General features: G+C 46.6%; 1 protein-coding gene across 1 annotated transcript in view; it reads left to right on the forward strand.

Moving 5' to 3' along the window:
- The window catches only part of GALNT17 (polypeptide N-acetylgalactosaminyltransferase 17), a 267793-nt gene that overhangs the window by 90707 nt on the left and 163317 nt on the right, over positions 1-13769 (forward strand). Inside the window, exons 4-5 of the mRNA XM_054394274.1 lie at positions 9448-9622; positions 11188-11385. Of these exons, the coding sequence (XP_054250249.1) occupies positions 9448-9622; positions 11188-11385 (373 nt within the window). The remainder of the gene's footprint in view (positions 1-9447; positions 9623-11187; positions 11386-13769) is intronic.

The raw sequence follows: 13769 nt of genomic DNA on the forward strand, positions 1-13769 counted from the left end.
GAAACAAACACGCCCAAGCTGCTCAAGTCAGGCCACAACAACTCCTGAAGGGGTATGTTAGGTTTCTCCCATTACACACTTGTTGTTTGGTTCAGCCTGCTCCCAGTCACTGTTGCAAGACTTTCCCTTCTGCCTTTTGATTCCACATAGCTACAGGAAGTGGTTTCATCCGGAAGCATTTTCAGGCTTGGATTCTTCCAAGATTATTTTTTTTCCCCAATGTAGAATCATGGAATTGTTTCATTTAGAAAAGACCTCTCAATCATTCAATCCAACCATCAACCTAAGACCACCACAGCTATATCCCCACACAACCATATCCCCAAGAGCCATGCCCACACATTTCTTGACCACCTCCAGGGATGGTGACTCCACCACCTCCCTGGGCAGCCTGTTCCAATGCCTGACCCCTCTTGCAGTGAAGCAGTTTTCCCGAATATACAGTTGGATAATGAAATTAAGGTAGTTAAAAATCTTCAAGAAGAACAGCAAATAGTTAAGTGGCTTTAATTCCTGCCTTCCTTATTTGCACTGCATGTTTTTAATATTGTGTTAAAAAATAAAGGACATGTGCTGTGATCAGAAGAGAAAGAACAGGGCGAGTGCAGGACGTGGAGAGCTCATTTCCAGAGGGAGCTTGAGAGGTTGCTCATCTGTCTGCAGTGAGATGAGATGGTGTACAGCGAGCTACTCAAGCCTGTAAAAATAGGCTCTCAAATACCACAGTAATGAGCACCATAGAAAGCTGATGAATTATAATTACCAGTAAAAAAAAAAACATAGAGGGCAGCTTCTCAGCTGATGGAAATCACAGCAGCTTTAGTGGATGATGTGCACCAGTGAAGCTGTGGGATTTCAAAGCTGGAACTGTGTGGCTAGTCAAGAGAAAGTGCAGGTGATGTAGTACTGCAGTATTTAACGTTGCCCAGTAGTTGGAAGGCTCAAAATACCTCAATGTGATCCTGCTTCTCCCAATTTTACCATATCAATGGGGTGAAGAGATGAACACTCTTTGCAAGAGAAGCCATTGGGAATAATTATTGAGCTTCTCTCCCCTTTGCTGTGCGCAAAGAAATATGTCTCTAAACAACCTCCACCCGTCGTTCAGTGTGCAGCACTGGGGCTAATATTGAGTCAAGTGCTCTGGAGAGGCACAGGACAATGAGACAAATCCTTTTGAAGAGTGTCACCACACACCCCCAGCAAGCTGAGACTGCAGCTGGCAGCAAGGATGCAGAAGGAAATCTCTTTATCCCCTGCCGAGATTGCAAGGCACCGTCCTCCTGATGGTATGCCAGCACTAGAGCAGTGCTGGTGGGGTCTGGGGTGGGGCTGGATGTATTGACAGGACAGTGTGTTGGCAGGACAGTGAGACAGGTGGCCTAAGCTTATAGCATGGCCAAACACTTCCAGCTCTTTGTGCTGTTTTTGCAGGCTGATCGAGCTGCCTAGGCTGTGTTGGGAGTGCCTTGTGGCACCCACCTAGCCAGGGAGGCTGATCACGGAATGATGTTGACCCCCAGTACCACATCTCTGCCTCTTCTCAATACCTCCAGGGATGGGGATACAACCACTGTCCTGGCAGCCTCTTCCAGTGTTTGAGAACCCTTTCAGTGAAGAAGTTTCATCTAATCTCTACCCTAAACCTTCCCTGATGCACCTTGGGGCCATTTCCTCTTGTCCTATCCATTGTGACTTGTGAAAAGAGACCAAGAGCCACCTCTCTCCAACCTCTTTTTCAGGTAGTTGTAGAGGAAGTGTCTCTACAGCCTCCTTTTCTCCATGCTAAACAACTTCAGTTCCCTCAACATCTCCTCACCACCCCTGTTCTTCAGGCCCTTCATCATCATCATTGCCCTTCTCTGGACCTGCTCCAATATCTCAATGTCCTTCTTGAAGCGAGGGGCCCAAAACTGAACCCACTACTTAAGGTGTGGCCTCACCATTGCTGAGTACAGGGGGACAATTACTTCCTTGGTCCTGCTTGTCACAGTATTGCTGGTCCAGGCCAGGATGCTGTTGGTTTTCTTGCCCACCTTGGCATATGCTGGGTCATGCCTAGCTGGCTGTTAAACACCACCAGGTCTTTCTCTACTGGGAAGCTTTTCAGCCACTCTTCTCGAAGCCTATAGCCAGGAGCTAACCTTAAACCGAGGGAAAAAATCATACATCATGTCCTAGAGGTGGGAAAATTCCAGTCTCCTTGCACACCCAGGCAATATGCACTCTGCATCTCACCAAGATGATGTGCAGATTGCTTCAGGACATGAACATCCAGGGTCTTTAGTGATGGGCCAGGCTTGTAGCACACCTGAACACCAAGATGGCTTTGTCCTCAGAAACCTTGTGATGGAATTATACAGGGAGAGTGGGTGCAGGGAGCGAGGTGATGCCAATAGCTGGTGGAGTTAGTTAGTAATGTCAGTATTATGCTGTTTGAGTCTTTGTAGGCATCATGACAAATGAGATTCTTAAGGAGGGATTTAAAAGGAAGATAATGAGGTAACTTGGCAGATGTTTATGGAGAGCTCCTCCCAAGCATGTAATAATCCAGTTTTCTCATGTAAAAGAAATGATGCAAACCAGAACACATCTCTGGGACCCATGCATTCACTCTGCATTATCAAGGAGCTTCAATGACAGAAAACAATTATTAATGGCAATAACACTGTCATGTAGTTCCCACTAATGTTAGGAAATAATCGTGAACAGCAATAGCAACGTTATAGTGCTGATGCTTTGGATATTACAAAGTCGTTGTAATATGTAGACTTGGCTGCTACAGAAAAATAATTACAGGAAAATGGTTTCTCATGAGCTCAAAGATTTGGAGATGAATCCTGGAGGATCAAGTGCTGGTGTTGAGCAGAGGATGGGGATGGGTGGGTGAAACTTTGGTGTCTGTGATTGAACAAGAAGAGGAATGACTTTAACCTCTTTGTGAGCAGCCATGTGGGTTCGAGGCACAGCTTTTGTGGCTGCGTGGCTTGTCACAGTGGCCTGAGCAAAGCCTCTGGGGGCTCAGGTTCATACACCTGAAAGAAAGTTGACCTTCAGAGAGCAGTGGGTCAAAGCCAATAGCTGTGTTGTGCCCTGGTGGGTTACCAGAAGCAGCCTCTGGGAAAGCTGCTTAAAGGCTCACGAAAGTCCATAGCTCAGGGCAGGTTTCTGTGTAGGTTTCATCAGGGAGCATTTTACCCAGATGTGAGGTGGAAACAGAACTTGTGTGGGTAATTGAAGAGCAGAGCATGTTCCCAAAGCAGGTATGAAATGACACCTGGGATTTCCAAGTCACCTTCAGGTTCTAAAATTAGTCCCAGAGACAGAAGTAGGAGCTGCATACCCTGCACACCCCGGTTGCGATGTGCCCCTTGGGTAGACCACTAGTGAGTTACACAGGCACCATTAAACCTTCTGGTGTTTTGTAGCTTTCAGAGTGGAACAAACTGCTTCTGAAGGCTCATTAGGCACATCTTGTGCTCTGCTTTGTTGTAATGTGGTGTGTACAACAGCACTGCACAGCATAACAGTATGCACTGAAAGATTAGAAGTTAGTAAACACAATCGTTCTGATTCCTTCTGTCTGAGCCGTGAATAGATTAAAGATACCACTGCACTGTAATGGAGAAAAGAAGGGGGGAAAATAATCCCTCCTTGAAGGAGGAAGCCCAGGGAGTTGTGGTATGAACCAGAGCTGCACATTGTACTTTTTTTTTTGGAGGCTGCTTTTGTTTGTTTTTGTTGCAGGGGTGTAATTACAAAGGCAGTGCACAGGTTGTGTTTCAGAGTGATAACGTGCTGCCTGGGTTGTTGGAGGGATGCAGCAATGTGCCCCTGAGATGCTACATTATCTCACAGCTGCACACGTTGTCTGAGGCTGTAGCTTAATCATCACCTGCTTCTTTTTATTTTATTTTTCTTTTTTTTTATTTTTTTGGGGGCTGTCTTTTGGTGGTTTTAATCTGGGATAATATCTGTTTGAAAAGCAAACCTCGCAGTAGAAAAGAAAACCTTTGGATAAAAGACTGCTTACAGGAGCTGGCTGCACTCAAACATGCTATGGGTTGTAATTTACCTGGCTGTAATGTATTAGCTGTGACTTGATAGATTACTTTCTTGTTTTGCAGCTCATTTTGGCAGCAACAGCAGCAGTTCGTGCACGCTCCCCCGGGAGCTGGCTCGCCTGGGTTCTGTGTGTTTGTGTTTAAAGCATGGCTTTAACAGAACTGCAAGAAGCTGAATCATATCTCAGTCTCCCTAGGCACTGGGCCAACCCAAGAGCCTAATTATTCCAACTGCTCAAACTAAAGATGAGTTGCTTAATTGTAGCTGACCTGGTGCTGTCCCACTGGTGTTCGAATCCAAGGCTTTCAGGTCCTGCCAGGGCATGGAGGAGAGCAGCAGGGCATGGAGGAGAGCAGCAGACCTGCTTGGTTTGTCTCCAGTTCATAGAATCATAGAATCACAGAATGATATGGATTGATGGTGACCTGGCAGTGCTGGGTTAACAGCTGGACTTGATGATCTTAAAGGCCTCTTCCAACCCATGATATTTTATACTAGAGGTTGGAAGGGACATTTGGAGATCATCTAGTCCAACCCCACTGACAATTCATAGAATGCTTTGAGTTGGAAGGGACCTTAATGACTGGAAGGGACAAGTTCCACCCCTGCTGCCATGGGCAGGACACCCTCCACCAGACCAGATTGTTCAGTGCTGCCTGGCCTTGAACAGCTCTAGGGAGGGGTCATCCACAACCTCTCTGAGCAACTTGTTGCAGTATCTCACCCCCCTCACTGTAAAGAATTTCTTCACAGTAATGATCATAGAAATCACCTAAAGCTCTATTAAAATAAAGCCCCAGGTCTGGGTCAAATCAAGAAGTGGAGATTTGGCAAAAGGTCTGTGTCTAACATGACATTTGCATGTCACAGGACATTAAAGCTAAGTGCTGAGGTCCTGCATAAAGGCTTAGGTTGAATGAACTCCTGGAAAGTGACACTGTAGGTGGGCTGAGAGACTGAATCTTCCTCCTGTCTGATAGCTGCTGAGCAGCTCTGGTGTGTGGCTCTGTCTTCCTATGTGAGAGTCTGGAGGAGTGGGTTGTGTGGGCATGGACAAACTGGAGAGACATTTGGCTTGCACTGAAACAAAGCCTTGCAGGAATGCACCTGGTGGGGCCAGTTTTGCCTGTAACCCTATGTGAGACTGATCCATGCTCCTGCTCCCCTTTTCAATATTTGCAGGCAAAAAGCTTCAAAGACTCACCTGGCTCTTAGTCTCGCTGCAAACATTCTGGTGTTAATTTATTGTGGTTTCTTTTGTGAGTTTGTGCTGCAGAAATCCCACCCATGATGTCTTTGGTGTGTTTCAGGCAGGCAAGAGTGTGGGACAGGGGAAGGCTGGTGGCTCACATGGCACTGGAGCACTCCCAGCCCTGACTCCTGTGCCCTCCAAACTTCAAAGTTTCTGATAACAGCCTCAGGCTCTGTGGACTTTTCCCACCCAGTTCCAGCCTGGCAAACACAGCTATGTTTTCTTTAGGGGTGGTGGGGAGGTGCAGTCCGTTCCCTGGGACCACCTGGCCATTGTTGTATAAGAAATTTTCTTCCATTAGTAGTTCCTTGAGCTCCTCTGATGCCACTGATCTTTCTTTGTGTAGCAACAGCTTTAGTTCTGGGGACTTCAACAGGCTTTGGGGAGATTTGGGCAGGATTTGTGGCGTGAAGCACTGAGCAGTGGATGTTCTTGGGTTGCTTCTGGGCATATGTCCATGACATGTTTACTTTCAGTGGCATCAGGTGGTTCAATTTCTCTGGCAGGCCTGTTTCCCAGAAAGCTCATGTAGGTGACAAAACACTTTGCAATAGACAACATAAGTCATTGCAGCTGGCAGATGGGGGTTTTTAATAGAGCAACAGGTCTATTGGATTTTAGTTCCTTGGACTTGCCCTTCAGCAAAGATCAATACAGACAGATGGAGAGCAAAAGGTAGGATTGAAATTGAACCTGCTGGCATTTTCAGTAGGGTTTCTCTCTGCAGATCTTCCCTGCAAGTTGCTTGTGCAATGACAAAGGCTCAACATTCACAGACACCTCCATGTGTGGATAGTGACTGCATGCTTAATAACCTTGACTTAGGAGTGATGAGGATGTGCTCCAAAGGGTGGTCCAGTAGGCTTCCTCAAAGGATGCTGTGTGTGGGAGGGAAGAGTGCCATGGGGTACAGAACAGAAAGGAATCTCTAGATTCCATTGTAGTGCTTAGTTGGGGCCAAAGCTGGGTTGATGCTTGGATGGGAGCTCTCCAGAGCATTCCTGGAAGTTGGCATTTCTCTTTGCTTACCTAGTACTGGATTTTCCACACCTGCACTTCTGGATGCACTGAAAAATGGAATCCAAAGCTCACCCCATCAGTGTCCCTGCTGGCTGGCTGCTCAGTTGAGTGCCAAGTGTATGTATCTCATCATACCAAAATAGCACTCAGCAGCTGCTGTGCACCATGCCCTCTTCATACAGAGATGTAAACCAGCTCAGGAGGGTGAGACACTGGCAAAGGCCAGCACAGATGTGCAGCCATCCTCTCCATTAAGGCTTGCACTGGCACAAAAGAAAAGTGAATTCTGATCCCAAAGGCATGTGTGGTGGGCTGAGCCAGACGGGGATGGAGGGCAGGGAGCCAAGCCTGGAAATCTGTGCAAGGTTGTACAGGAAGCCCTTAACAGAAGAGGGTCTGGGACCACATTTCCTGTGTCTGGTTCCTCCTGAGTGTTTCTTCAGCTGGGTAGCAGCCTGTTAGGGATGCTTGTAGCATGCATGGAGGGCAAGAGAAGAGGGCACCTCCGGCCTCTGCTGATGACCAGAATGGGGGATTAGAATGATGCTAATCATAAACATCATCTTGGCTGGCTCTCCATGGTCACCTTGTGTGGTTTCACAGGTGCATGGGTGTGCTCAACTGGCCTTCATGCTCTCAGAAGATGATTCCCTCACCTGTTGGCATCCAGCATCCCTTCAAAAAGGAGCAGGAGGTGGCTGTGGCTCCCCAGGGAGTTTCTGACAAGCTGCCTGTTACACAGTGCAGTGGGCATAGGAATCTCCCAGGCTTCACCCTTCACTGCCTTTGAGACATGACATTAAAATTCTTCCTGTTTCACTCGAGCTCGACTCTCCTTTCTGCTGCTCAGACAATTCCCAGGATGATCTTTCTAGTTTTCCTTCAAATGAGATGAAAACTCCAATCTGAAAATAGTTTTAATTGTTCAGTATAGCCCATGCTGCCATGGTCTGCAGCATTAATGACCTGACAAAAACACGTGAGATGCTGGTGCTGAGCTTGTAGGGCTTCATCTGTCAAAAAAAATCTGTGTCTCTGTCTCCTTAAAATCGTTTGGGAGAGTTGTTATCTCCATAAAATAGTTTGGATTTTTTTTTTTTCTTTCTGAGTGGCTCAGCATGAAATGGAAGCTGCTGAGTTATGTATGTATGTGATGCAGATGCTTTGAGTTGAGGAAGGGGCTCATTTGCTTTATTCTTTTTATTCCCACTTCAGCATAAAAGAGAAATGAAGCTTTTGGGAAATTGATATGTGAAGGGAACCATCCCAGAAAGCCAGTCTGAAGAAAGCATGTTTTATGTGCTTGGAAGAAGGCGTAGAAGGGAAAGGAACAGAGAATCCTTTTTCCTTTGATGATTTCTTGGGCTAAAGCCAGCAGATGGGACTTGATGTTGACTCTTTTGCTCCCCATTGCTGTGTTTCTTTCATGTAGGAACCCACATGTGCTTGTACACCTCAAGTATTTTACCATGTGGATAATATTAAAGGTGACTTTGTTTCCCCCCCCCCCCCCCTTTTTTTTTATCCTGTGTATTGAAGGGTAGTAGACTATAATTTGGGGTCATTGACCATATCTTAATTTTCTGCTTTTCTGGACCCTCACAAGGGTAAAAGACATTCTTAGGAACTGCCTTCAAGATGATGAGTCCATGCAGGCTCACAGTGCTGTTGCTTAGCTGTTAGAGTGCTTTTCATCAGTAGGTCTTCATGCATTTCACTGATGCTCCAGGAAGCCTAAGGACCAAGGTACACGGCAGAGTTCAAGCAGTTTCCCAAACACACAAGTACTTAGCCCTTGTTGTAACCTTTCATTTGCTTCCCCTTCCAAAGTCCTCTGTGTCTTTTCTACTCAGTACTTGCAAGTATCAAAAAGTTTGTTCTCAGCCATAGGTGGGCTTCGAGAACAGAAGTAAATGATCTTCGGTTTCCAAGGAACAGAAGGCACATGATATGAGGATCTTCTGAACACAGCCAAAATCTCTTTCATCCTATCAGAAAAGCAGGGGGGATTTCAACTTTTCTAGTGGTAGAGCTTGGAAAAACATCCAGCAAATGCCCAGAGTGTAGTAGTGAGGGTGAGTCAAAAGGATGGTGAAGCTCATGTACACAGTTTTGATGTACTTCCAATGACTTCAGATGGGGTTTGCAGCATTTTTAGCATCTCGTTCAGCTAAAAACTCCACCAGAAATTCAGAGCAGCAGTGTTTGCTATCCATGGGTGACTTCTTTTTGTTCTTGTCTTTCAGTGGGGTGATACCTGCCATCTAGCTAGCCTCTTGCTGCCCTTTGCTTCTAAAGATGGCACTGGGCTCCTTAGTCATTGCCAGTGTTTCTGGTAACTTTGAATTTCTCTTGTAAGGGTTGTGGTTAGTCCACCTTTGGGTTTTCTTTTGCAAATCAGAGTTGATTAACCCTACATGATTATAACCCCTCCCAGTGGTGTGTAGGGATCACAGAATCAGAGAATGTCAGGGGCTGGAAGGGACCTCAAAAGCTGATCCAGTCCAACTTCCCTGCCAAGAGCAGGATCACCTAGAGCAGATCACACAAGAACACATCCAGGCAGGTTTGAATATCTCCAGAGAAGGAAACTCTACAGCCCCCCTGGGCAGCCTGTTTCAGGGTTCTGTTACCCTCACAGTAAAAAAAAAAAAAAATTCCTTCTGTTTCCATGGAACTTCCTATGCTTCAGCTTCCACCATTGCCCCTTGTGCTGTCACTGGACATCACCCAGCAGAGCCTGGCTCTGGCACTCTTGGCACTCACCCTTTACATATTTGTAAACACTAATGAGCTCACTCCTTAGTTTCCTTCTCTCCAAACTAAAGAGCTCCAGCTCCCTCAGTCTCTCCTCACAAGGAAGATGTTCCACTCGCTTAATCATTTTTGTGAGTCTGCACTGGACTCTTTCAAGCAATTCCCTGAGGTCCTTCTTGGACTGAGGGGCTCAGAACTGGGCACTATTCCCAGATGTGGCCTCACCAGGGCAGAGTAGAGCGAGAGATGCATGGCTTCAGTCAGTCAGACCTGTATCCATCAGTGCAGTGGGTTTATTTTAGGTGGCAGGTGTTGCAGCTTTTCAGTGGGTTCTCTGGCACTTCCTTCTGCAGAGGAACTGAAGGCGCCGCTGGAGGAATACGTCAACAAGCGGTACCCAGGCCTGGTGAAGGTGGTGCGCAACCAGAAGAGGGAAGGGCTCATCCGAGCTCGTATCGAAGGCTGGAAGGCTGCCACTGGCCAGATCACTGGATTTTTTGATGCTCATGTGGAGTTCACTGCTGGCTGGTAGGTGCTCAACACCAAGGTCTCCGTCAGAGCGTGTGTGGTGCAGTAAGCAAGGGACAGTCCGGCATTCCGTAAGGATGCGTTTCCTTCTGTGTTGAGATATGATGGGGAGATAGATTCAAAACCTCTCCTTGCCCTTGTTTGCAGTAATCCTTTTCTATTCCTTCCTGTTATGCACACCCTCCTGCCCCCTGTTTATGTTTTTCAAGTTGATTTCCCATTCCCTTAGCCTGAAGTAATTTAGGTAAGTTAAAATAAACCCCAGGAGCAAGGGATTGAAAGAGAAAGTGTTTGCTGCTTTCTTGCCTTTTGCATCTGGATCCCACTGGGAAAGGCTTTTGGTGCTTTAGATTGATTTGTTTCTTCTGCAACTAGGAAGCAGAAGCAGCAAAAAGTGTTTGATAAGGATTTTTTTCAGAGAGGTTCAAACCAGTTGAGTTCAAGTGGCTTGAGTCTAAATACTATGAAAGAAGCCTGAGTGTGAGTCTGTTTATTTTTTTCTCCCCCACTAAGCAAGTGTAAGAAATAAATGATTCATGTTTAGAAAAGTGGAGGTAGAAGAAGCTAACTTGTGTCTAATCTGAGCAGAGAGTAGCATCCATAGGACAAAAGCTTTAGCAGCTGCACACAGAGTTTTGTGCAGTTACTGAGTTTTTTGTAAGCAATACAGCTAAAAGATGTCTTTAAAAGCTGTTGATATCTGGATTCCCAGATAAACATTCCTCCCTTCAGGTCACTGCCTCCTCACACCTGATTTGACAGATAAACAGAGAGAGTTCCCATTTACAACATCCTGAAACAGCTTTTCTAGGGATAGGGAGAGAGCTTTTCTGCAGCATGGGCTTGACTCACTCTGGTGCTATGTACCTGCTGCTGTGGCTGGGGGAACCAAGAGTTCAAGGTACTCCTTGTGTTGGCAGACTGAGCCCAGGCTCATCAGTGGCTCTGGAGCTGCTGAGGAGAGGCTGAGCACACTTAGAGCTCTGAGCATGTTTGAATGTCCCAGAGATTAATTTTGTAGCTGTAGAGTCCTTGAAATATGTCCCAAGGGAAAAAAAAAACACCCTTCAGCAAGTTGTGCTTTCAAGAATTTATGCTGTTCTGCCCAGGGATGTGGGTTTGGTTTTGATCTGGAGGAAGGCTGGACTAGGTGAAGCATGGTTAAACAAAACAAAACACACCCTTCACGGCCTTGCTTTATAGAAGGGAAGGTTTTGAGCCAGGATTCCCAGCCTGGGGAGTGTGTTTTCATGCAGGAATGGCAGCATGGGAATGTCTGTGCAATTACCTGCAGAGTGGAAGGGTGAGACAGTGGCTGTGTGAATCTGGAACCTCATGACAGTCTCCAGACTCCTCATGGGTTTTGTTGTGTCTTTCTGAAGACATGATGCCACCTTTGAATGAGATCAGAGAGGAGTCCACCTTATTCCCTTCTGGTTATTGAATGGTGACGAGAACACCTGCTTTCTTACCCTCATTTAAGTGCACATAAAAGCTCCAATGTCCATCTGCAAACTAGGGGAGAAATTAACAGTCTCTGCCTGTGCTTTTATTTGTTTTCCCAGGGCTGAGCCAGTGCTCTCACGGATCCAGGAAAACCGGAGGAGGGTCATTCTCCCCTCCATAGACAACATCAAGCAGGACAACTTCGAGGTGCAGCGTTATGAGAACTCTGCCCATGGGTACAGCTGGGAGCTGTGGTGCATGTACATCAGCCCCCCCAAGGACTGGTGGGATGCTGGAGACCCCTCGCTGCCTATCAGGTATGTCACAGAGCCCAGGGCTCCTTGCTCTCCCTCACTGAGTTCCCATGGATCAAAAAGTAGAAAGATCAAGTGAGGAAGCCAGCTTAGAGAGGTTGGATCATAGAACTGTTGGGTTGGAAGGAACCTTTAAGATCTTTTGAGACCAGTTGTTAACCCAGCACTGCCTTGTAACCACTGAACTATTCACAGGTTGCATTGGGTTGGAAGGGACCCTCAAAGGTCTTGAACGTCTCCCTCAAAGGTCTTGAACGTCTCCCTCAAAGGTCATGAACGTCTCCCTCAAAGGTCTTGAACGTCTCCCTCAAAGGTCTTGAACGTCACCAGGGATGGATCCTCACCTGCATCCCTGGACAACCTGTTGCAGTGTTTCACCCCTTCCATTGTGCATAACTTCTTCCTAATGTCCAACCTAAATCTCCCCTGCTCCAGTTTCAAACCATTGCCCCTCATCCTATCCCCCCAGGCCCATCTGAAGAGTCCCTCTCCAGCCTGCCTGTAGGTCCCCTTCAGATATTGAAATGCAGCTGTAAGGTCTCCATGGTGCCTTCGCTTCTCTGGGCTGAACAGCCCCAATTCTTTCAGCCTGTCTTCATAAGAGAGGTGCTCTGATCATCTTTGTGGCCCCCCTCAGCAATGCATCTACACATATTTTAAATAAAGGACTCCACCACTTCCCTGGGTGGCTGATTCCAGGCCTTTTTGGGAACAATTCTTTCTTGTTTTCCAACCTAAACCTTCCCTGCTGCAACTTGAGCTGCAGAGCACAAGTTCTCCCCTTATCCTCCTTTTCTTCAGGTTAAACATGGGTGTAGCATCTTAACATCTCAGGGAGGCTGTAACACAAGCCAGGAAGGGTTTTGCTGCAGTGTAAGGGTTTGGGGAGGGCCATTATTTGGTAGCAAGGTGCAGAACCACTGGAGAAGTAGAGGGACTGCAGATTTGTACAGTCTTACACTTAACTGCTTATGACAAAGTCACTTTACCTTAATTGCAGCATTAAGCTTTGGCAAATCATAAGGAATGAGGTGATTATTCCTGTGTAATGAACTGAGTGTGAATTCATGAAGTAGAGAGTTGGTTTTCCTGGAATAAAAAGTACATCTCCTGGAATAAAAAATATATCTGCTTTCAGGGGCAAACTTTGTAGAAAATGGATTTTAGGTGGTTTTAACATTTCAGCTTACAGTGTCAGCAGCTCTGAATTGTTGCCTCAGCCCCTCCAGATTACAGGTGTGGGGCAATTCCCTTTGAACAAAACAAAAGCAGGAGAGGGGAGGGAATAGGGAGAGTGGGGCTGCTCAGTGTGCAGAGGTCAGGGATTTTGCCTTGGCAGCCCAATAGTATCAGAAGTGATGCTGTGATCAGCAGTGGTTTTCTGGCCAGGCAAATAAGATGTGTTGCTCCTAACATGGTTAATCTGGAGAAGGCTTGTCCTCAGACATGTAACAGATGATTATGTCCAATTCACATCTAATCTGAATCCTGAACCAAAATATCTCTGCTTTGCTCAATGATGTACTCCCTGGAAGCTGAAATGAGGTCTGTTCTCATTTGCACTGAGACCTGTTTTATTCCTTTGGGCTCCCTTGTTCCAGACAGCAATTTCAACCATTAGTGAAGGAACTGACAGTTTATTCTGGACAGGAATCAAGTCTTTGAGGAATAAATAGTTATTTTAACCAAATGCAGGCTGCTGAACTGGTTCAAGGAGCTGGTGTGTAGAAGGGAAAGGCTGGCAAGTTGTTCTGGCTGTTTGCTCTGTGGGCATGTTTAGTGAGCATGGTGGTGTTAGGTGGATGGTTGGACTTTGCTGATCTTAGAGGTCTGTTGCAACTGAAACAATTCTATGAGTCTGGTAGATGTTGCTAAAACGTGGACAGGACCTTGAGCAGATTGCAAGCAGTTACTGCTTAGGAGGAGCTGGGAGGTGTGAGAGGTCTGTCAGTCTGCTCTGGGGTTCCTGCAACCAGTTGCATCTCCTTTCAGAGACATAACCTTAGAGCGGGTGATGTCCCGTGAGCCCCACAGCATCTGCAGCTCTATAATCCTGCTCAGCTCTTCAGCTCTGCTGAGCTGAAGCATCAGTGATTTGGAGATCAGAGGAGGCTTGTGGAGACACTCAGCTGGCAGCATCAAGGATGCATGTTGTGATCATGCACTTGGCTAAAGGCATCTGGAACGTGGATGGTGCCATGGTGTGCAGGAATCAGGGCTCAGGGATTGAAGGGAGCTGGGGTGGAAGGGCACTGCCTCTGAAGTGTGCTCTGGAAAAAGGTTCCTGTAACAACCCCAGGAGCCTCCCAGGGATGTTAAATAATTAAGCAACTTACTAAAATAACATTGTTAACATGCACTGGGGGAAGGATTATGAGAAAGATGAA

Source organism: Indicator indicator, chromosome 30 (assembly GCF_027791375.1).
Source record: "Indicator indicator isolate 239-I01 chromosome 30, UM_Iind_1.1, whole genome shotgun sequence".
Taxonomy (NCBI): Eukaryota; Metazoa; Chordata; class Aves; order Piciformes; family Indicatoridae; genus Indicator; species Indicator indicator.